The sequence below is a fragment of the Psittacula echo genome, assembly GCF_963264785.1.
Source record: "Psittacula echo genome assembly, chromosome: 1".
Taxonomy (NCBI): domain Eukaryota; kingdom Metazoa; phylum Chordata; class Aves; order Psittaciformes; family Psittacidae; genus Psittacula; species Psittacula echo.
Genome location: NC_137735.1, coordinates 26,298,252 through 26,322,443, shown reverse-complemented (window position 1 = coordinate 26,322,443; position 24,192 = coordinate 26,298,252). Strand labels below are relative to the sequence as shown.

At 40.6% G+C, this 24,192-nt stretch overlaps 1 protein-coding gene across 1 annotated transcript in view; it reads right to left on the bottom strand.

Annotated features, from left to right (window-relative positions):
• Positions 1-2,684: 2,684 nt before the first annotated feature.
• Positions 2,685-24,192, bottom strand: part of LIMCH1 (LIM and calponin homology domains 1) — a gene marked incomplete at both ends in the record, with an annotated part of 176,857 nt that continues 155,349 nt past the window's right edge. The window contains 14 exons of the mRNA XM_080625851.1: positions 2,685-2,710; positions 7,564-7,666; positions 8,588-8,696; positions 10,692-10,778; positions 11,836-11,959; positions 13,746-13,867; positions 14,707-14,843; positions 16,181-16,285; positions 17,239-17,331; positions 18,911-18,994; positions 20,011-20,039; positions 20,755-20,829; positions 22,304-22,409; positions 23,097-23,269. Coding sequence (XP_080481977.1) covers positions 2,685-2,710; positions 7,564-7,666; positions 8,588-8,696; positions 10,692-10,778; positions 11,836-11,959; positions 13,746-13,867; positions 14,707-14,843; positions 16,181-16,285; positions 17,239-17,331; positions 18,911-18,994; positions 20,011-20,039; positions 20,755-20,829; positions 22,304-22,409; positions 23,097-23,269 — 1,373 coding nt within the window. The remainder of the gene's footprint in view (positions 2,711-7,563; positions 7,667-8,587; positions 8,697-10,691; positions 10,779-11,835; positions 11,960-13,745; positions 13,868-14,706; positions 14,844-16,180; positions 16,286-17,238; positions 17,332-18,910; positions 18,995-20,010; positions 20,040-20,754; positions 20,830-22,303; positions 22,410-23,096; positions 23,270-24,192) is intronic.

The window sequence follows — 24,192 nt, the reverse complement described above, 5'->3', positions numbered from 1 at the left end:
ATTGCATTTGCTTAGCAATAAGAAATCATTTTTTTGCAACAAATACATTTACATTGTAGTTCAAATGCAGTAAAGCGTTTTGCTTTTTTTTGTGCTCAAAGTTCCTGATAAGAAATGTATCATCATATTTATGTGTTTAAACTGGGGGGGGGGGGGGGGGAAAGAAGAAAAAGAAATCTTAGCCTGAATGAATTTGCCAAATAAGACTTTAAAGGAAACATAAAATCAAACATAAGCAGTTGGCAAGTATAACTTAGAAGATTGTTTAGAATTATTCTGTGCTGGTGAAGAGATGCTTGTTAGGGGGAAAAATCATCATCTGAGAACGCTGCTTCATTTCACTTTACATACAGTCAACTTTTGCTAAAACATGCATATATGAAACTAATTGATAGACACTGGGATCAATTTCTAAGCAGCTTCAGAGACCCAGTGGTGTGTCCACATTGCGATGCATACTTCCCACCCCCGTCCATGCATTTTAGTCCCAACCATGCTCCTAAGCCCTTTGGGCACTTACCCCTAACGTGAATGAGAAGCGGATCTAACCCCCGTGACAACCAACCCTTTGATATGCCTGGGGATTTATTTGCACATCTAAACTCTATCACATGGGTGAAGCAGTGGTAGTGACTTATACCAAACAGATGCACAAGCATGCACAGTCTTGTTTAAAAATTAGGCCTAGACATCATATATTCACATATCCTTAATGCACCTCATGGAGTTATACAGATGTACTAAGTCAGTTATAAAATCTGCTTCTTGAATTTCCATGTTACGCATTATTTGTGGGAAAATGTTATGATGACCACATGCAAAGAGTAAGCCTCCTAGTTATCAAAACCCTTTAACAGTAAATCATGCAGATGGTTGATCAAAATATTGGGCATCACTTATATTTCCAAAACCTTTGTCTGGTTTTTTTTATTTAAAAATATTCCCCAGGTGAAGTCCATGAAGGACTCCAGCTTTTTGGATTTATTGCATCCATAAGTCATCACTGACTGTGTGCAACAGCTTTGCATTTTCTAAGGCACAATATTAAGGAAGTAACATGTCACTTTTCAGCAGATAGTCACAATGTCCTCCAAGGATAACATCATACATGGGTTTTCAATGACACACAGTTTTGCGTGGGTATGCAACTCACATGCAAGCAACTGTCTAGCATTTAAATAAATAGTTGCTAGCTAGAGAACAACTCAAATTTATTGCTTCCCTAATAGCCACTTCATTTCCATTTACCAACACATCAAAAGACAATGGATGTGCATGTAGATAAAATACATCTCTATTAAATTAGTTTTATCAGTTTTAAGGCAGAATAAGTAGATTTGTTTTTCCATTTTAAGTTGCATTATAACTGCTCAAATGGGATATTTCCAATAACTGTTTACCAAAAAATGCTTAGATAATTTACAATTGCAACACACCCGTAACTTTGTCTGTGTATTGCAGATAAAATGACACAGCTCTGACCATTGTTTCAATGAGCTGCTGGATCACTTTAGTAAGGAGCTGTGCTTAATCAAAACACAAAAAGGAAAATACAGGCAAATTAAGTCCTTTTTTCCTACTGCTGGCAGCCTCCTCCCTGCCTGCCTTCCACACTCCTGGATTTTTTTGACTTTATTGGGGTAGTGTATGTAGGAACACAGGCTCAAGGCTGTTCAATTCTCTGCTCTGAAGGGCACCCAAACCACATGTGTTTCTGTGCATGAGACTTCAACCAACCGTAATGTTTGAAAGTGAATGAGTAGATCTGAAACCAGCTCAGAGCATCAATGAGTAAGTTACACACCAAAGAGAGAAGCTTCACCATAGCATCAAACTGCAGTTCAGAGACTCGTAATTCAGCTGTGTCTGCTCACTTGGCCACCTCTCCCCCACATCACCTTTCATCAAGTTTAATAACACCATGGGCTGCTGAAGAAGGATTGCTCCTAATAGGAATCTTGCCATCGTTAGTGGTATACAGTCTTTAGGTTTAATGAAGAAATCTTTATTTGAGAGAATATTAAGCTATAGTCATGAACATTACTTGAGGTACACAAACAAAAAAATCCTATCACTAAAGGTGCAATAATTTATTTGTATAACTCCTACCCTCCACTGAAGGTAATATAAACACAAAACGCTTCAGAATTACAGGATGTATTATCAAACTAGTCTCTGTATAAAAAAAGTTATAGCTTCAGTTATAACAGAGAAGTCGTGCTGTGATGTTTAGTTTTTCAAATGCACTGATTAGATATTATCTTAAGATTACTTCTCAGCTCAGTTGGCATATTCTATAAAGGTTCTGTAAACTTAAACTTTTTAATTCCTAGAAAAATTAAAACAAAACAGCCTCATTGCATGTTTATTTTCTTATTACTTTCAAAAGAACAAGGTAACAGGCTGGAAATCATAAGCATACCTGAAAGGTGAGATTTTTTTAATGGTACTGAGGCTTTGCCTTCCCAAACACGGTCACACATATTTTGCAAATTTCTTAAGAAAGGAAAAACCCAATATATTGCATTTTAAAGGAGCAGGTGCAGCTTTTCTGTGAGTTTTACAAAATGAGATGAGAACCATGATGTCCATGGGTTCAAACTCTTACAAGTGATTGTCTGGAGGCAGCCGACACATATGAGAAGAGAGTTCCTTCTTGAAAGTTTTTAGAACTGAAAGTCATGTCACAATGTAGTTGGCTGTCCAGCAGCTGGGTAAAACAAAACCAAAACAAGACATTAGTTGACAAATTTTAATAAACATACATAAGCTTTTCCTCATATGATCTCTACAATTAAAAAAAAATGCATCTGGAAACATATATAATTTGTGCCCTGCTTCCCTTTCTTCCTGCGAGGCTGGGATACTAACTGCAAAGCAGAATTCAGCATAACTGCAGTGGAATATATTTTCCATGCCACATGGACAAATGCATTCTGCATGCATTTTTATTTCATTTTACTCCCAAAGCACTTGGGTGTATATTTACTTTCAGGCTCTGCAGTGGCAAAATAGTAAAGCAAAGAACTGATGAGTCATCTTTAGCTGTGCTTGATTTGTGTTACGTGGTAATTCAGAGCCCTTGTGTTATTTGGCCACATAGGGAATCTCACTGATTTACTTCTTGCCTTTAACTTTGATGCTCAGAAATCAGGGTCTTCTGAGGCTTTGCCATAGAGAAATAACCAATAAAACCCCATCCAATTTTATTTGAAGAACAGAAATATTTCAGACCCTGAACCACTATATAATCTTTAATGTTTTTCTCTTTTAAGGTTTTTGATAACTTATTTTGAAACAGAATCATCCACAGTTTCAAATAAGCTTCTGGCAGTCAAAACATTTAATCAAGATGCCCCAAAGCATCTCAAAATAGTACTGATTAATTCTGGGTGGGTCAGAGACAGCATACACTGCTGCACAGGTTTTCAGATATAGCCATAGGGGCAGGAAGGCATGAGCTGTGCAATCAAGCAACTGGTTTTACATTTAGCATCAGACTTCCAAGAACTGAAAGGCAAAACATCAGCATTGCACCATTTTATTCTTCATTTCAGATGTGGAGTCCATCAAATTCTAGTTAAAAATGAGCAATTAACCATATTTGCAGTTCTACCAAAATCAGTCCCTTTGAAACAGTCAACAAGAGCCAGTGTAAGTTAAATTTAGTTAACTCATATTTTGAGATTTTGCATGAGGAGCAAACAGAGCAGGAAAAGGCAATTTATGGGAAAGAAGACAAATCCTTGCCATTATTATTCTTCAGGAACCGTACATTTCCTCAAAACCTATTTCTTCTGTCATGGACCTGGTTACCATCGTGCTAGGTATGTACAAATGCAAACCCTTACTGCATGAAGCACTATACACAGCTCTGTACTGCATTTTCCAGCACTGTTGCTATAGAAATAATGATGGAGCGGGTGATTTCTACAGTTTATAAGTTGATAGATAATTTATTTGAGCCTTCATCTATCCTTAAGAGACCTCAGTTTTTATTTAAGCAAAAAGGATTAAGAAGAAAAGGAAAATATGACTTTTATCACCTTCCTCTTTTTTTTTTTGTGTAAAGATAGATGTGTAAATGTGCATTTTAAGGGTCAGGACCTCATCCAGATGAGGCAGATTTTATAGTATCAAGCCTGAAGGGGAAAAGCTATTTCTAAATGTGTCAGGTTAAAGAAATAATAATAAAAAGTTGCTAACATTTCTTAGCAGAAATAAAAAAAAGCCCAAACAAACCACCAAACGGTTATACAATAGCACCCTCTAGCTCTGCTGAGGGGGAAATAGCGCTCTCCTGAAACAAAAAAATACCCATTCTTGTGCTGGCAAAGGTAGGTAGGTACTTTTCCTACTCCCAGATTTCTACAGCCACTGCTTCTGAAGGAGAAGAGCAGAAACAGTACGTGAGAAGAGCTCTGTATCTCCACTTAGCAGTTAGGACTCTAGGCAGTGAATATACTGAACAGTTACATGTAGCAGGAAAGCAATGATTTCACAACCCAGATCCACAGGGCAACTTAAATGTGTTTACACCAATGTCCACAGCATAGGCAACAGGAGGAGCTGGAAGGCATTGTGCATCAAGGAGATCATGACATAATCACCATCACAGAAATGTGGTAGAATGGTTTGCATGATTAGAATGCTGCAATGGATGGCTACAGACCCTTCAGAAGGGATAGGCAAGGAAAACCAGTGGTGGGGTTATGTTGCCACCCAAGCAGATACCCTGGTAGGAGTTTGTTATAGACCACCTATCCAGGATGAAGCTACAGATGAAGTGTTCTTCAAACAACTGGGACAAGTTTCATGGTCATTTGCCCTTTTTCTCATGGGGGACTTCAGCCTACCAGGTGTCTGCTGGAAGTGCAATACAGCAGAGAAGAAACAATCTGGGAGGTTCTTGGAGGGTGTGGAAGATAAGTTCCTAACCTAGCTGGTTAGTGAGCCAACTAGGGGACATGCCTGACTAGATCTGCTGTTCACAAATAGCAAATAATGCTTGGAGGCCATCTTGGGCAAAGTGATCACCAAATGATTGAATTTTCAGTCCTTGGAGAAGTCAGAAGAAGGTCAGGAAAACCTCCACCGTAGACTTCTGGAGGGCTGACTTTGGCCTGTTCAGGATGCTGGTTGGCAGAATTCCTTGGGAAACATTACTGAAAGATGAACTGAATGAAATCCTTAAAGCGCAGGAGCAGGCAGTCTACGTGCCAGAAATCAAACCGGCAGGCAGGAAGACCAGCCTAGCTGAACAGGGAGATAGTGCTTAAACTCAGGAAAAGAACAGAGCATTTATCACCTGTGGAAAAAGGGACTGTCACCCTATGAGAAGTACATGGATGTTATTAGGTTATGTAGAGAGAAAGTTAGAAAGGTGAAGGCACAGCTGGAACTAAATCTGGCCACTGCCATAAAAGATAACAAAAAGTACTTTTACAAATATATCAGCAATAAAAGGAGGGCCAAGGAGAACCTCCATCCTGTACTGGATACTAGAAGAAACCTAGTGACTGAGGCTGAGGAAAAGGCTGAGGTACATAATGCTGCCTTTGCTTCAATCTTTAATAGCCACACCAGCCATTCTCAGGGTACTCAGTTCCCTGAGCTGGATGTCAGAGATGGGGAGCTGATTGAAGTCCCTGTAATTCAGGGAGAAATGATTAGCGACCCCACGTTCCACTTGGACATACACAAGTCTATGGGGCTGGACGGGTTACACCCAAGAATTCTGAAGGAGCTGGCAGAGGAGCTTGCTAAGCCACTCTCCATCATTTCTCAGCAGTCCTGGTCTATTGGGCAGGTCCCAGAGGACTGGAGGTTGGCCAACGTGATACCTCTCTACAGAAAGGGCAGGAAGGAAGACCCTGGAAACTACAGGCCTGTCAGCCTGAGCTCGGTGCCAGAGAAGGTCATGGAGCAGATGATCCTAAGTGAGATCATAAAGCACATGTGGGAAAACTGAGGCCCAGTCAGCATGGGTTCATGAAGGTCATGGGTTCTACTACAGTAAGGTGACCTGGTTAATGAGGGAGCGGCTGTGGACATTGTCTGGACTTTAGTAAAGCATTTGACACTGTCTCCCACAGCATTCTCCTGGAGACACTGGCTACTCATGGCTCATGGCCTGGATGGGTGTATTCTTCACTGGGTAGGACACTGGCTGGATGGCAGAGCACAAAGATAAATGGTGTCACATCTAGTTGGTGACTGGCTACTAGTGGTGTCCGTCAGTGCTCAGTGTTACGGCCAGTGTTGTTTAACATCTTCATTGATGATCTGGATGAGGGGATCGAGGGCACTCTCAGTAAATTTGCAGACAACACCAGTTTGGGCAGGAGTGTTGATCTGCTGAAGGATAGGGAGGCTCTGCAGAGGGGACAGGATGGATCAATGGGCTGTGGCCAGTGGTATGAGGTTCAGCAAGGCAAAGTGTCGGGTCCTGCACTTGGGCCACAACAATCCCATGCAATGCTATAGGCTTGGGGAAGAGAGGCTGGAAAGCTGCTTGGCGTAAAAGGACCTGTTGGTGCTGACTGATGGCCACTGAACATGAGCCAACTTGTCTCCAGGCAGCCAAGAAGGGCAATGGCATCCTGGCCTGTATCAGCAATAGTGTGGCCAGCAGGGCCAGGGCAGTGATTGTCTCCCTGTATTGGGCACTGGTGAGGCTGCACCTTGAATCCTGTGTTTAGTTCTGGGCTCCTCACTACAAGACAGACATTGAGGTGCTAGAGCAGGTCCAGAGAAGGAAAACAAAGCTGGTGAAGGGTCTAGAGCACAAGTCTAATGAGGAATGGCTGAGGGAACTGGGGCTGTTTAGCCTGGAGAAGTCTCAGGGGGAACCTTACCACTTTCTACAACTACCTGAAAGGAGGCTGTGGTTAGTCTCTTTTCCCAAGTAACAAGTGATAGGAAAAGAGGTAATAGCCTCAAGCTGTGTCAGGGGAGATTTAGATTGGATTTTAAGAAAAATTTCTTCACTGAAAGGGTGATCAGGCATTGGAACAGGCTGGCCAGGGAAGTGGTGGAATCATCGCCCCTGGAAATGTTCAAAAACTATGTAGATGAGGACCTTAGTGACATGGTTTAGTGGGTGGTCTTGGCAGTCCTGGGGTAATGGTTTGACTTGATGATCTTAAAGGTCTTTTCCAACCTAGTTGATTCTACGATTCTGATTCTATGATTCCTCCCATTGTTTTTTTTTTCTGCATCTTACTCATTTCCACAGAGTAGAAGCAGCATGAGCACTGCCCATCTCATATCGCTGGTGACACTGGTAACATGCAGTATGTGTGCACAGTGTAGTTTATATTTGTGCACAGAAACAGCTTTTAAGTCTATTATTGCTAAGCAGAGATCCTCTGGGCAAGATTTAATGGGCTAGGAAGTATTTTTTGATACAAGAGGATGATTAAAATGGCACAGGAAGGTTCCCCTTACCATGATGAAACTATGCCTGAGTGGCAAAGCCAAGAAGAGACAAACCCATTAGTTAAAATCATGGCAACAGTACTGTTAAAGTTCGTTGTCCTTCAGATAGGATTTGGTACTTACTTCTGGATCGGATATAACAATCATTGCAGTTAAGAAGACCATTTCTAATCCTGACATCTGTTCCGCTTGCTGCATCTCCCAGCTGTCCCTTGCAAATGCCACACTGTCAATTGAAAAACAGAGAAAGTAAGAGAGACCATGCCCTACTGTTTGTCACAACTCTTTCCAAATTTTGACTTTTGTTTCAATAGTTCTTGGAACAGTAAAAAACCCTCTAAACCCTCAGAACCCAGCTGATACTCCTGGGGAGCACTGCACATCAGTTAAAGAGTTTTTTTAGAACCAGCAGTATTTAAGACTGGATTTCAGCAGTCTCCACTTACACAAAAGTCTACTGATTTTAAGGGACATCTGATTTTAACATTGCATTCTGGAGCCAGCCCGCTCGTGATGGACAAATCTTAGAGAAGCCAGAGGTTTAGTTTGGGTAAATGTCTAAAACCAAAAAAGGCTTCACAAATGTCCAGTACCAATTGGTTCAGAAATAATGGAAATGGTCACTTTCTGAGTTCCCTGGAAAACACTACCCTGAGTCATTTCTAGACTGAAATGCTTAAGAACAGTCAAGAAGAATTCCTGATGAGAACTTTGGTGAAAGCCAGAATACATCACTCATTCCATAGTCAAAGCTTTCCAACCATGGGTCAGATCAAAGGTAGCTTTGGGACTGACCATATTTTTTTTGGAAAAAAGAAAAATAAATTACAAGGTAACTAGTGTTGCATTTAAAAACCAGTGAGTACACAAGGGAAGTTATACTTCCCTCTGTGAGGAAGCTAAGTTTGCTTGATAAATGACATGTTTTAGTCCAATTAGTATGTCTGACAGCGTAATAACACATTAGCTGCATTACTTGCACTTCTCTACAAACACACACAAACAAACACACATACACACACAAAAAAAAAAGGCAAATCCTTTGGTCCTCTCATTTTCCATTTCACATCTGCATCCCTGAATATACTGTCTCTTCACACTGTGCATGACTTGAAATTTTTCTTAATAAAACAAGCAAGAGACATACCCTGAAGCACTGAATATGGAAATAAAGACCAAGTGTTTCAATAATCATGGCAGCTCCTTTTCCAAGAGGAAGCCCACAGGTAGAACAAAGCTTCTTTCCGCTGACAGACCTAGGAGACAAACAGGACTTTAAGAAAACAGAACAGCAACTGCTGCTAAAATGTAGCCAAATGTTTGCACAGGTTATGTAAAGGGACAGGATGGGAGGAAGGAGCACTGGGGGGTTTCACATAAATACACATTGACCCTTCAGCCGCGGTGCTGAATCAGCCTGCGTATCTGCCTTGCAGACTAGCAAGCAGAGGTCTTAAAATGCTTGAATGCACAGCAGCTCAGATGCATTTCCCTCCCAGTTTACTGTGCTAGATCAAGGAGATGCAAGCCTCTTAACAGAGGCCTGGAACCATGCCTGTGGATTGTGTAGACCTAGTCAATGTCACAGCAATCAAAGCAGATATTCACACAAATTAACTGAGTCAGAATCTCAGCCTGGAATTTTTTCAATTTGTTTGCAGACAGGTTTGCTTACTGCAGCCAGAAGGCAGGGAGGCTGCTCTCGCACACGAACAAGCTGGTGAAGTCAACAGTAGAATCACTGCAGTAGCACAGACCAGGCACCAGTCTCTTGCTACCTAATTTTATTCTATGCTGCTGCAGCTACATGCTTGTTAGTGTTACGCTTAGTTAAAGCTGAAATCGTATCTCCATCTGCAATGCAAAAATGCTTTAACTCTCTCCTTAAGCTTCAGTCCTGTCTAGACATCTCTAAATCAGCTGTTTAATGACAGCTGTGTGAGAGATCAGGGCCTCAGGAATAACCGGTACCCTTCTTCATAATGGTTTTAATAGCAGTGCAGGTGTACACTTCCGTGTTTCATGCTCTTCCCTTTCCACCTGTCTGCCAGCCTGCCAGAACTGATGCTTGCCTAGAGAGATGAACCTGAGACCAAAGGGATACCTTATGATTATGTGTCATCCATGCTTTTTTCAGCCAGGGCTGAAACCCTCTGCATTACTTAAATCTACCTTTGCTTTCACTTTTTCTCCACTATCGGAGTTATTATGAGAAGTTAGTGTCAAATGAAAGAATAAAGTGCTTTGGGAAATTTTTTAGAGAAGTTTTCTGAAGTTGTAGTGGAACAATGAATTACATCCCTCCACTGCTTCCAAAACTAGAATTCATTTCAGGAAAAGATCTTGGGAAAGGGTCTTACATCAGAATATAGCTGCTAAATAATATAAAGCAGCTACCACAACTAGCTACATGTAGCTAGAAATGATCTGAAATCCCACCAAACCTGCAGCTACAATTATCAAAACAGAAGAAATAGTTCACATAAAAAAATCCCAGTAGTTCCATGTCGTGGCATCAGAAGGAGGGCTTTGCCATGAAATGTGAAGAAAAATGTTCCTTAAATAGAAAAAAAAAATTGCTACATTTTCTGTGTTGTATTACTTTATTTAATAAGTCAGCTGATGTTAATATACCCCAAATTGCCAGCGAGTCAATCAGGCCACAGTGTAATAATAAACATTTATTTAGAGTTGGTACACATATCTCACTGAAAGCTGTGCAGCTCATTGGTTGAGAGAATCAAATATCTAGGAGGAGATTAGGATGAATGTAGGCAAATTAAAAAAACAGCAAAAATGCAAAATGTATTTTAACTTTGGAAATTAAGGAAAGGATTTCTTTCTAAATCAGCAAGTGTTGAAATATGACGATGTCTAGACCATACCTTAATCCTAAGCATGTGACTATTTACAATTAAGACAACATCCTTTGGCTCAAGTGCTCTGAACTCATGCTTAACTGCTTACTTTGACTGAGGTTTATATTATCCTATTTCAATTACATTGAAATTTCAATGATCAAGCAGAGTCCTACAGCTGCTTTCTGAACTGTGTTATTTGAAAACATAACAATATTGCTGAGGCAGGCAAGAAATACAGGAGAGAGGGCTACATGTTTATTCCATGGACAGTTATGAATTGCAGCATTTAAAAGAATTAATAGTGCATCCACATAGTACTAATGTGATTTACACTGCTGCAGTTCAGCAGTGACTACAAGATGTATTCAGTCTGCAAAATTCCTTATTGACCTTTTGTACCTGTTGGGTGACTGACTCAGAGCAGCCGGAGAGGAGGGAGATTGTGGCCCAGATCGGAAGTTCTCATGATAGCCTGCCCTAAAATACAGGAGAGAAGATGCATTACTACAGCCGCCAAACAATTAAAACAAAGTTTTGCATGAAGAAATTCTAGATAGTGGGTTTCAGGATTCCCAGCTCTGAAGATTTTATCTGAGGAAAAAAGGTATATATTTGCTGTGTGTTGCTATTTTGATACAATGAAAAACAGCACGCATTTTCTGGTTCTGAGTCTTGGTCTGCTTGCTATTGCTCAGTCAGGTAACTCACAAGGTAATCAGCCATGTGCAGACTCCTACCCACCTATCAACCCAACATAGCTACCACCATGCTGAAGGAGGGTTAAGCCAAGGCACAGCTCACACTCTCTGTTGGCCACGGGATGTGCTCAGAAGCACACTGGTAGAGCAGATGAAGGTTTGTAGGTGAAAGGTCTGTGCCCTTTAGTGAGTAAAAATGAAGCTATGAGCACCAAGAAGTGGTTTATTACTATTTGTATCTGTTTTACCCTGCAAGAATTTGTTGAGAAAACTATGCATATTTAGTAATGTTTACTGAAAACCACAAGGCAAAGCATCAGAGAAGAAAAGAACCTCACCAAAATTTGCAGTAGAAAGAAAATATTAATCTCTAGGTATCTTCTTCTTAAAGAGCTAGAAAACAGCAATCAATGTGTGTTTGGAAGCTGGGGAATGAAGCTCTTGGATACCAACTTCAAAGAGGCAGACCCCACGTGGCATTTCCACCCTGATATTTAGCCACTTCCTAGCTGTAAATGTCTTGGACACTTAAAACAAATGAATAACACAAACAGTTATGGAGATGACTGTTTAAAGGGCTAAGGAGAAAGAAGGCAGAGAGTAGCAAGTATGGGTTGTGGTCCTTCAGGAAATCAGTTACTGGAGTACCTGTAATGAGGAACAAAGTGGCTAAGCATTAGCAGTCTTGGTGGGAAAGACAGGAATCAAAGTTGTCTTCACCCTGCAGGACTACTCGTGAAAATTAACTGATAAATAATGCTGAGCTGGAATATAAGGGAGAACAGAGCAGGTAGAACATCTCAGTCTCTGCAACAACCTTTATTTTACGTTCTCACCTCCTCGTTTCCCCTGCAGAGCTCAGCTGTTGTCCTGCACCCTGGCCCAAGAATGGTCTCTGCCGAATGTCCTCTGCGTGATGCGGGGACTGCTTTGTCAGCAACTGCTGATTCCAGGAGTTATCTACAATGAGAGGTGGGGAAATCTCAATACTTGAGACTACATACTTTTCTCAATACTTACAGACATCACACCATAAAGGAGACAAGAGATATACTGTTACTTACAAATAAATTCTGAGAACCCCCCCACAAAGTCAGAGACAGGCTCTGCTGCTCCAGAAAACCTCTACGAAACAGCATCCCCTTGCACCACCTTCACAACATGACCTACCCTTCTGCTGAATCTCAGTTTCTGAAGGGGGAAAAGGAGAGGTCAAGCAGCTGTCCACAAATAGCACTTGGGAAAATAAAGTATTTCTGTTGCAGGAATGAAGCACCGGAGGGACTGAAAGTTCAGTGATGCCTGGGAATCTAAACTTCCCAGTAGCAAGAATTAAGATGAACATGGTGTAGTCACTACTGTCCATGAGCCTACTGACAAACAGCAATTCCCTTGCAATTTCCTTCTGCGTTTCAGATGGTTGCACAAGGTTCAGTGACAATAACAGGCTCCCAGCAGTATGCAATGATCTGTGTGATGCCCAGGCAGCCAACCATCCCATCTTTGGGACAGAGCACACCACCTGGATCCTTTCAGATGAATTCTGTGGCTCACAGGCTGGGGAGGACCCTCATCCTGCTGTGGACCAACCAGCTGGTTTAGAGGAGAAAAACTTTACTGTGGCCTATGAAAGACCTGTTACCTATTTTTGATATCAAGACAATTAAACCGTAGTCCTGACTATTTAAGGACTTAAGGAGAGAGCAAGGATGTGATGCTGCAATGGGCTAGAAAGGAGCTGTCAGAATGTAGGGGACTTGTTGTCGAGGAGAACTTAGACACCCCCTGATTAGCAGAAGTTGTTAAAAACTGACAAGCCTTTTTTTAAGTTTGCTTAATCGCTACTACAAATCCACAAGGATGGATTGCTGGGCAGTATCTTCTGCTTCTTTTCATTTAAGCAGCTTTTATCAAAGCACTTAGAATACAATAAAATCAAGACAGGGAAAGCAAACCTGCTAATGTTAAACTGGGTATGCATCTGGAACAAGTAACAACACTGAAACCTTTTCTGTGCATAGACGTTTTATTTTTTCAAATCATCAATTTTTATGCTAGCATGAAAACAAAAAATAGATTTCAAAATCTACATCTGCTTTCTGTCTTCAGTCCTACTTACTTTCCACTGTTCACTTACATTAGATTAATGAATTTCCCTTTTTTTTAGGGTGACCCTGTTGACAGCAATGCTTTGGAGAAATTCCCTAATTCAAAAAACATCAATACTTACAGAAACTTAAAAAAAATCTGTTACTTTTAAACGTCATTAGACATTCTAATGACAAAATCGAGACAGGTGTCACTTTAGGCTTAGCTTGAAAAGGTTATGATCACGAGTTACATCACGAGTAGTAATTTTCACTGGACTGAAATGGACATAAAGAATCTAATTAGCTATCAAAACACAAAATAAGTGTTGGAAATACGCTGTCCCAAGATAAATCCTGTCTCTATATGAGATTGTGTGAAAGATGGAAGATAACTATGTTTAACTACTACCGTGAATATGTGGCCCTATAAATGATATTTGTATATGCCACTGAAACACCCACCTCTGATGAAAACAAGGTTTTAAATTTCACCTTAACATATTTATCTTTGCTAACAGAAAATACCTTTCGAGTCTGAGACATTCAAATTTTTAAGATATACGTGTCCTGTCAACTTCCAAAATTCTGTGAGTTAGATTTCTGCAAGATTTCTCTCTGGAAAAGAACACATGCATATGAAAACTATTGATCCTCACCCTGAGTCAATGGCAGATTCAGCCTGGCAGGTGAGCTGCGCTCCATCACCGGCACCTGGTGCTCCTGTTCGCCTCCTTTCAAGATACCCGGCTCTGGGTGTCCTGTGAACACTTTATTTCCACTGCCAATAAAAATAAGCCACATTGTACAAATAAAGCCAGGAAAAAAATCCACCTAGTATATAATGTCAGAATTAGACTTTTGAATATCAGTCTATTTTTTGCAAAAAGATTTTTGTTGCTGTGTCAGCAATGACAAAGTGTAAGGACAGATGTAATGAATTAACAAATTTGTCTCCACATATGCCAAGTCTTCCTTTTTGCCTTATACACTGAGACGTACTAAAGATCATTCTGGATTTGTGGAAAATGGCTTCTTTGCCAGAGAAACAGCTTTTCTCAGTGTTCGTTATGCAGTGTTCATCATCATCAGATGCTTCTCTGATTCTATGATTCTCATCTTTGCGAAAGTTGCTATTAGCTGTTGGGCAAAGACCAGGACTTTGAACACTGTCTGTGTTCAAAGTTTGTGTACAGTTTGTTCTGCAAGTTTGTGTACAGCACTTCTGAGACAGCCAGGCAATCTCCGACAAACTCTCAATGACAGCACCTACTGCACCTACTTTATTCCTCCAAATTGCTTGTGAACCTTGTACACAAGACACCACACAGTGACATACAGACACGTCTGTGCTACCTAAGCTCTGATCTGGTTGATATGACAGCCTTTTGGCAAAGCCATATACTCAAAACGCAAGCCTTCTGGTGTGCTCAATTAGCTCTGCACATTGCAAATATGCATAAGCCTGCACCAAGTCAATATTGAAGGAGACATATTACATCTATCACCAGGCCACCAGATGCTGCTCCAGCATCAGTCATAGGCAGATGTGACATCTCAGAAGTCTATATGTGAACACAAAGCTTCACAGGCTAAGAAATGCTTAGGCTTGATCCATACCTCCTCTTTTCTTGCCAGGGTTCATTTTCCTTGCTTTTCAGAGATGGCATACCGTCCTGCTCCCAGAGCAGCTTTTTCTGTCTTGTAGCTTCTTTTTGTTTGCCTTCTTCTGGAGAGTTGTTTGAATCAGCTGAGTTCTAGAAGACAGTAGGGGAGGGAACAAGCAGCTTCCCTTAAGTTTGACATCAGTACCCACATGGGAAAAGTATGCGCTGTCCCCACATATATTTATTATCATAAAGAACATCTCACATTATACAGTGGAAACATTTGATGGTAGTAAGGCTAACTTAGGATTTAACGATGACTTAACTGAAACAATCAGCTAATTGGACTAAACTAAGTATTAAAGAAAAAAGTTAAAAACGGATCAATTATGAATGGTGTTCAGGATGACAAAATAAAACTTCCCTACATAGTTTTGGCAGAAGTCCTTGAATGACTTTGAAAGTCTTAACAGTCTTCCATTGGACTTGGGAGGACTTTGTGAGGGACCTCAGCTTGTTGCCTTTGCCTGGGGGGGCAAAGTATTACTCACATGCACTGAGCATCCTCAAATGACAATGCTAGTACTGCTTCCATAATGGCACTACAGTGTGTCATACCTGACTGGTGGATCTTGAGAAAGGCACAACATGAGATCCTTCACTTTTGGGTGCAGGCACTGCCCTGAACATGGCATAATCATCTCCACCCAGGAAGCTACTGCCACACAGCCATGTGGAAAATGGGTCATGGCTGATGCCCCTGCACATGAATGAGTGATGAGAGGGGGCAGGAAGGGTGAGAGGATAACCAGATGGTATCTTACTCCTAATCCTGAAGTGGAATGGAGAAAGGTAGATGACTTCTTGGGTGTGGATGTCTTAGGCAGGAGAAAATCATGTCTGGGAATCCCACATTTACTCTACTGGTCTCACCTGGGGTGTCATTCTCTGATCTCTGTTGAACACTTCTTTAATTAGATGCTAGATGCATTGAGTCAAATATTTTGTGCTGCATAAGTAAATAAAATAATCAGAGCATGAACATCCCTCTGTTTTGCTGCTTTCTAGGAGGGATGGTGAGAGAGAGGAGGAAAAGTGGGGAGGCAGAATTCAGTCTCATCTCTTACACTTAAGATCTTGGATGCAGGGAGCTCCCTTCAGATTTTATTGGCTTTGAGATGGTAGTTAAACCAAACAGAAACAGGTGACTGTTTTTCACAGCACCAGTAAAAGAACAGAAGCAGCTGCAAAGAGAGAAAGTATCACCCTTTGCTCTAGTATAGAATGGGATGGTTGCAGTTTGCTTGGTAGTATGGCTCTTTGGTTGTGAAAACATACAAGCTATAGCACTCTGAGGTATCATTAGTTATGGAAGAGATCCAGAATTCTTGCTGTTCACAGACTTTGTTAGCTGTTAGTGAAGAATAAAACTTTGCACTAAAGATGGCTTAGTCTTTATTTGACCTACTACTCCAGGAGAAACTCACCGGTGTCTTGTTTCCTTCAGTAGTAGATGAAGAAGAGGAGAGGAGATCAGCAGAGTTTGAAGAAACAACGAATGGAACTACAGTGTCCTCAATTATCTTACGTTCCTAAAAAAAGAGCATCAGGAGAGAGTGGGGTTAAAAACACAGAATGTCAGCTATGAGCTTGAGAAGTAGAAGCATACAGTTTGGCTATGTGCAGTATTTAGATGGCTAGGTAAGGACCTGTGGTGCCAAGAATACATGTCAATTTTTAATTTGCTTCAAAGTTTTGCACTCCCTTTCCTTTCACCATTACCATCTTTGAGATAGGATGTCCAAAACTGGAAAGAATGTTCCACTTGGGATGACACCACTGTTTCTCATAACAGCAGCCTACTAGATTTCATACAAAAGTATGAAATTACACTTGGTACATAAGAAACTTATTCTGAAAGCTGAAAGAATTTTCTTGTTCAGATCACAATATAGCCCTCAAACACAGATGATAAGACATCAATTTGCATAATGCACAACTGGTCAAACTGAAAACATTAATATTATCCAGTTTTCTGCAATAATGACTCACATACAACAGAAGAATCCCACTATCTTCTATATTGTTAATATTCTAGAACTGCAAGCTTTGAACATTCCATGTGGATTCTTTTTTTTTTCTTTTAAAAACCAGGTTCAGTTTACAAAATATGTACATGATCAAGCCCAAGGCAGACAACAATTTCATCTGGAGTTCCACCAAGTCCAGGCTATGCCAGAACGCACACAGTTCTGTCTCCGGAGGGAAGTCTGAGCATGCCTAGACACAACCACACTGACTCACCCAGACTTGCATAGCAATTACACACCTCCACCTATGCGAAGGTTCTGAGGATACCTGTCTAAATATTTAAGTATTTTCCCTCAGCGCCTATGGTAGTGTTTAAGAGAAACAATCCTGAGAATTCAGCCTTGAGAAGGCTTTTCATTAATTAATCTAGCTATGGGATTCTTTTAGTTATGTAACTGGGTGCATTTAAGTACAAAATAAGTCAATAAACAACCTCCTCCTTTGAGCCTTGTACCTCCTCATAGTATCTACGCTCCTCCTCTTCCACTTCTCTCTGGGCCTTTTCCCATTCCTCTTTCAGCTTGTCCTGCTCTTTCTGATACTTCTCCTGTAAGAGGATACAAATACAGGTAAATTCATACCATTCTGTATTAGGAGTAAATTCTGCAGTACTCACAGTGAAAGTGAAATTAAGAGTAGTTTAATCGGAAATAGAAGGAAATAGGGAGATAAAAATTTGATATATCCATGAGTGTCAAAAAACCTTCTTTTCCTCCTCTCCCCACTTGTTGCTAGCTTCGAACCACAAGGAGCTTTTAACATATCATAAGAAGTTTAATTTGTTAGAAGTCTTTAAATCTTTGGTCAGATATGAAATTTATGCTCAACGATTTCAATAATTTCTTGTTATACAGTATTAAGAGTTCCAAAAAGCCATCACACTCCCCAAAACACGTAGGCATGGATTTTACACTAAAAACTTCAGCAAAGTAGCATATAAACAAGCAGATTTTGCAGATACTGGTACTAATTTAAGAGAGATACCAGTACAATTTCATGAATGATGAACACCTGTGCAAGTTTAAAAGATAAATGAATAGTGTGTAAAGATCTGAAGAGGGTAAGCTTATAATTACTCAAGTAGCTTGTTTTTCTCCTTGATGGAATTATTTCCTGAGAATTCTTTTCATACAGTTCTGTATGAAAAAATGATGTCAAAGACATCTTTAAAATTGACAGAACGGGTCTGAATATGGGGAAGAACAGTGACTTCCATATCCCTTTTACACCAGTTTCAACTTCTGTTCAAATTAGAAACCACTTCTGCATTTACTATTGAGAGAACACCCACATATACCAGAAAAACCATGATATGAATTTTACACAATTTTAAGAGAAAACAACCATATTACCTAAAGACAAATAATCTCAGGAAAGCAGTAGAGACACACACAGTAATTCTTAAAAGATAAAAGACTCCATTTTATATTCTCCATCATTTGACAATTGTTTGCTCTTCTGTTATATGGAGGAAAGATACGATTTCTTTGGGACCAAACCTAATCACAGTTTCAAAAGACACTACTAACCAGCAGAGAAATTCACGCTCTTGGGGCCACTACATTTCTTCCAACTAGGACACAAAGCCAGCACTCTTACAGCTTACTCTACCAGTAGGCAAAAACAGTGGTTGTTTTGAGGCTTCCCCCCTCATGAAAATAACACAAACCTGTAGTATCTGAATTTAGCTTGATGTTTTCTAAGAAGAACCTGTGAACAAAACAGAAGTCTACAAAAATCTATGAAGCCCATCATTTTAAAGACGAGTTGCATAGGCGTCAGGGTCAGAAAATCATCAGTCTTGAGAAAGAGGCTCCAAATTAATGAAGAGTCTTGCAGTCTATGCTCAATATACTTTAAATATAGTTGAGATCAACATTTGATGTAACTGTGCTGAAATGCAAAACTAAAGCCCTTTTGGTCTTTCCATGGAGTAGGAAAGGGAGACCTAAGAGTGTCCAAACCACAGACAACATACGTGTATGTTCATTTTATCACTCATCCGCCACAAAATTTGTTCCATTTCCATAGAGGATCTGGAAAACATGACATGAATTTCCCAACTTTTGTCCAAAAGTACAATTCAACACCTGAACCACACGGAATATATGGAGTTTCTTTCCTACCTGAAGCAAACGTTCTTGCTCATGCTGCCACCTTTCCTGGCGCTTTCGCTCTTCTTCTGGATCCCAGGACCAAAAATTTAAACGCTTGAGTGAAGAAAACACAAGCCATTAGACTTTGATGCTGCATTTCACAAGGCTACCAGAGAAAGCTGCACTTCCCCTGCCTACCCCTGGCAATAATGTTAGAATGGGAAACTGAGAACTACATAACGGTTCTCTCAGTTAGTACAAAATATTCTTAGTGTCACTGACGCTTGGGACTGCCCACAGGTATCCAGATGATAAAATAGTAATTTGGTTTGCAAAGAAAGGCTTGAGAAACTTCAACTGGAGGGGAAAAAAGGAAAAAAGATCCGAAAGAATGCTCTAAGCGGTTCTTAACAGAGATTCCCGCAGGTACTCAAATTTAAAGGAAATACCTATTTTGCTTTTATCTGATCTGCACAACATGAAAAGCAGTGTGTGACTGTAAAAATTATTCTCTCATTTCATACGGCTGCCAGCACAAGAGCCTATAGCCTTGTTTTAAATTTTTATCTATAATGAAATAAAATCTCAGGCTTCACTAAGGGTCCCATTACACGCTACATGTTGAAATTTCTTATAATCAAGTGCAATTTTAGACACTTGATGTCATATCCCTTTCCACTAAAGAGTTGTATTTAAATCTAATAGGAAGAGATGATGGCTATTTTTATGTGACAAATAGAATATGAAATACTGTGTACTTCAGAGTAGCATTTGTGGTGAGGATTTTTTTTCATTGTGGCAACAGTAGAATTGTGGTCTCCTCTAATTTCTATGCATTTAAAACAGAATAGATAATTTAGCGTTACATATTGTTTTAAGATAACAAAGCTTTAGCGGCCCTAGCAACCAAGTACTGTACAGCTACCACTCTCTCCAGATAAGAGGAGAATGCACAAATTCCAGATTCAGATCATGTCTTGGTTTGGGTTGTATTTTTAACCTCTCATTTCCATGAGAAAAAAAAAATTATCATTCTGATTTGGGGATATCACAAGACATTTTATATAAAAAATTTACTTTTGCTAAACACATATCTCTAAACTAAACAATGATGCAAAAAAGGTACTCACATTTGATTTGTCACCACTATCAGAATCAGCTATTAAAACAAAACAAAATAGAAAGAGGAAAGGTTAAATTTAACATAGCAAAATATGCTTAGCCTGAATTTAAAGCTACATTGTATCTGTATAAAAAAGCTTCATGTTAGTTTCCTATTTGGTCTCACAATGAAATGCAAGGATGAATCACAAGCAAATCAACTAGAAAAAGAGATTATACCCATCACCCACAAAACTACTTTTTATCTGGGTTTAGAGGAGCACAATACTAACTAACATCAGGTTCTACTCTACTACTAGCTAATGCCATCTACTTCTTGCCACGGATGTTAGCAGTGTTTGCACACTGAGTGTTACCTACCTTGATCTACTTTTCCCTTCATGATTCAGTGCAAGGAAGGAAAAAGCACAGCAAAGCTAAAAGGATGGGACTACACTATTCAAGAGCCACAGTTACGAAAAGAACCATTGCCGTTTTCTATCCAAATATCTGAAAATTAGGCTAATTTAAAGAATTAAGGAAAGGTTATTTATAGCAAGTGATTTCATTTGGGTGCCTGAAACCAGAGCATCACAACAACGTGCAGCCCAACAGCTCTTTGTCAACTGTGCAGCAGGAATAGATACTTTCTACAAAAGCGAGAGGTAGAAGAAGTCCCCGTGATCATCAGCTTTCACCCCAGCTCCACGTCCGAAGACACCTACGGCTGGAGGCAGCAGAAGGGCTCAAGCTGGTCTTAGCGCCACATTTACCTGACTGTGAGAAAAACTGTGAGCGCCGCCAGTTGTTGCGAACCCTAAGTGGAACCACGGCCCCGCGGGGCGGCTCTGCAGGCAACGGCACCAGGACAAAACAAGAAACACAGCGTGGTCAAAATGCGATGACGGACTCTTAGACCCACCTCAGCCACAAGAGGCTGAGGAAACTGGGGCTGTTGAGCCTGGAGAAGAGAAGGCTGCGTGGAGACCTCATAGCAGCCTTCCAGCATCTGAAGAGGGCCTACAAGGATGCTGGAGAGGGACTCCAGTGCTCAAGGGCAGGCTGGATGGGGCCTTGAGCAACCTGGTCTAGTGGAAGATGTCCCTGCCCATGGCAGGGGGGTTGGAACTGGATGATCATAAGGCCCTTTCCAACCCAAACTGGTCTATGATTCTATGATTTTTACTGCAATCACTTTGGCTCATTCTCAGCTGGTTTACAACGGAGCTGCAGATCACACAGATTGCGTGTATTTAAGTGCCACTTCTGTAACATGGCACCTAACCTTACACAAGAGCTCTAGCATACTAATCCTAGTCAAGGGCAGCCACCCCTTCAAGTCTTTTCGTGGTACTCACATTCATTCCTACTGCAGATACAAGTTTTAAAGGGGTTTGTGATATTTTCAGGGCTGTATGTGCTGTGAACGCTAGAGAGCAGCCAAGGGTTGCAGCATCACTGAAAATCAGGCAAGAGACCCACAATCTCTTGATGTTTGGGTTGATTCGTGCCTAAGATGATATTGTTCTTCAAGCCTGTTTGGGAAGCACCTCCCTACTTAAAACAAGTGAGACTTTTGTTTCTTTTCAGACAATTCTTTTTTCCACAGTGGATCACCTTCAGTAGTTTAAATCTTGAAAACACCAGGATAATCAGTATATAACCTATGCATGAGCTATCAACCTAAAAAATCCTGTGGGGGAAGAAAACTTCAGATGATTTTTCTTTCTCTATTTCTTTCATAATACCTACATGTATGCATCTCTAAAATAAATATAAAATCAAATTAGTAAACATTATCAGTCTCAAGCAAAGGTTTGTCATGAAGGCAAAAACGAAGTTCTTCTTTACGAGAACTCGTGATGGGTGCAGGCCAAATTCAGGGATGTGGCCAGATACGTGTATTGTTTATCTATGGAAAGGAACTCCACATAAGCAGCTGAGTGCAGAATATATCTCCATAAATTTTTATTGTGACAGAAACCAATTACTAAGCCTTTTTCATCTGTGAGCAGCAGTACTAATAAAATGTAATACTCATTAACATAACACAGCTTTTACTGTTAGGCCAGGTAAATACAAAATAGGGCTCCCCCTCCTCCCCTGTGCTGTGTCACTATTCTGCTGTTGTGTTTAAGGGGAACAGCCAGAAGAGTCTTTTGCATTACAGAGGCCATACTACCAATATCAGTCAGATGCAACTAGGAAATACCATTTTAGCTCCAAAACCCACTAGGTTATTGATTAGGCTTTTCTCCCTGAACACCACATGCATGTATACAGTTACTGTCCAGCTGAGTTCTTCAAATGCTTTTCGCTCACCTTGTAGACCAGAATTCTGCAGAGTAACTTGGCTGGTCTCAGGTAGTTTCTTTAAAAATGGCAGTACTACACTCCCTTCTTGTTCCAGCGTATTTGGTTTCATCACCTGTTCAGGTATTTGGGAGCAGAAAACAGCATTAAAAATCAGCAGGTTCAATCAACCAGCAGGTTAAATTAACCCCCTTCTTATTTTCTGAATCAACATTATCAAAGGACGAAGCTTATTTCTCAAGAATTACAACATGCATTACAGAAGTCCTGGAAACAATCGATAGCTGCTTATTGTTGACATTCACGCTGCCCTGCACACCAAAGTCAGTTCTAAACCAGGACCAACATCTAATTCACCTGACAGAGGAGCATGGTTGTGGCCATTTTCTACCTCTGCCACAGCCTGCACTTCTTTAGCACCTCAAAAGGACTAAGAGGGTAAGCTCCACTGTCTATACCTTCTGGATACTCTGCCCTCCCCTGACACGTGGTGGGACCAGGGTTTGCAGGTCAAATTCTTGTTTCTTCTGTCAGTTTACAGGTTCAAATGCTACAAGCAGACACTGGAGGGTTCCTTTGGAGGGGGAACTTTCTGATGACCGTAGAACTTGGCACAGAAACTATTCTCCAGGATCCTACCCTGGCAGATTGTTTTGAATGAACTCCTGAAGTGACATTACGTACAGAAAAATACCAACCTGCACAATAAATATTTCTGTGTAAGAACTTCCTTCTTTTTGGTTTTTCTTTTTTGTTGTTGTTGTTTTGTTTTCCACTGCCTCTCTTTCTTGACCACACGTACCTCTGGTGTAGCAGGGAGCTCTGCTTCCTTCTGCTGCTCCATTTCAGGTTTCTTCACATTTTTCTCACTTGAAGCAGCTTCCTCTGAAGGGACAGGACTGGGAAGAAATTCTAATCTCTTCACAACAGGGCTGGCACAAGCTGCAGTTGACTTGAATTGCTTTTGATCTGAAACTAATCCACACATTCAAGAAATAATATTGTGAGGCTAAGATATTTTTTCAAATAAAATGTAGACATACTTCTTACAATCCGATTTCTCACTGGATATACTGTGAGCCCATTTACTGAACGCTTTGAAAAAATAATCTTCTTTCTTCAACACAAGCAAAATTAATCTCTCAGAGCAGACAAGACTGTGAAAGTGAAATTCACCTGACAAAATATAGGTGCTTACACTTGACTTGGGCATCATGGGACACCCTTCATGGTCAACCGAGAGGCTTTTCTTGGGGAAGAGTCAAGCAAACTATTTCAGACAGTCCTTTTTGGCTGAGATGAGCTGTAATCTAAAACCTGCCTATCGAAGTAGAGATCTCCTTACTGAAGTTGTGTGATGAATCCTATCCTAAAATGCTACCCAGACAAGTAGCTATACCACAGTTAGCATGGTCTCACTTGTCAGCACTGGAGGATATTTCAGTTTGTCTATTTCCACTAAACCACATCAGTCAAGCATCAGACAACAAACTCTGCTAACAGGAAGCCTTGGACTGGAATAATCTAATTGTCATTCAGGTCTTAAAAAAACCCAACAAGTTGATGCTGGTTTACAGGAGAAGGGGCCAGGAGCACACTGACCTACAGCTGAGGACTGACAACTAAACTACTGTCAGCTGGTACCACCACTGGAAGCAGGGCAGCTGTCAGCATCCCAGGCAGTATGCAAGAACCCAGGCATCTCTCTAACCTCCTATAGCAGAATCTCAGCTTCAGATCCTGTCTCCTCTCTAACCATGGCAGCAGTGGCAGATTCTGAATGTACCTCTTTGACAGGCTGGGAGAGTGAGCTAAGAAAGAGATGTACCCCAAGGCATCACTAAGAACCTGCACACAAGCAGAGACAAGAGCTGCTCCTGCTGCTGGGAAGATGCACA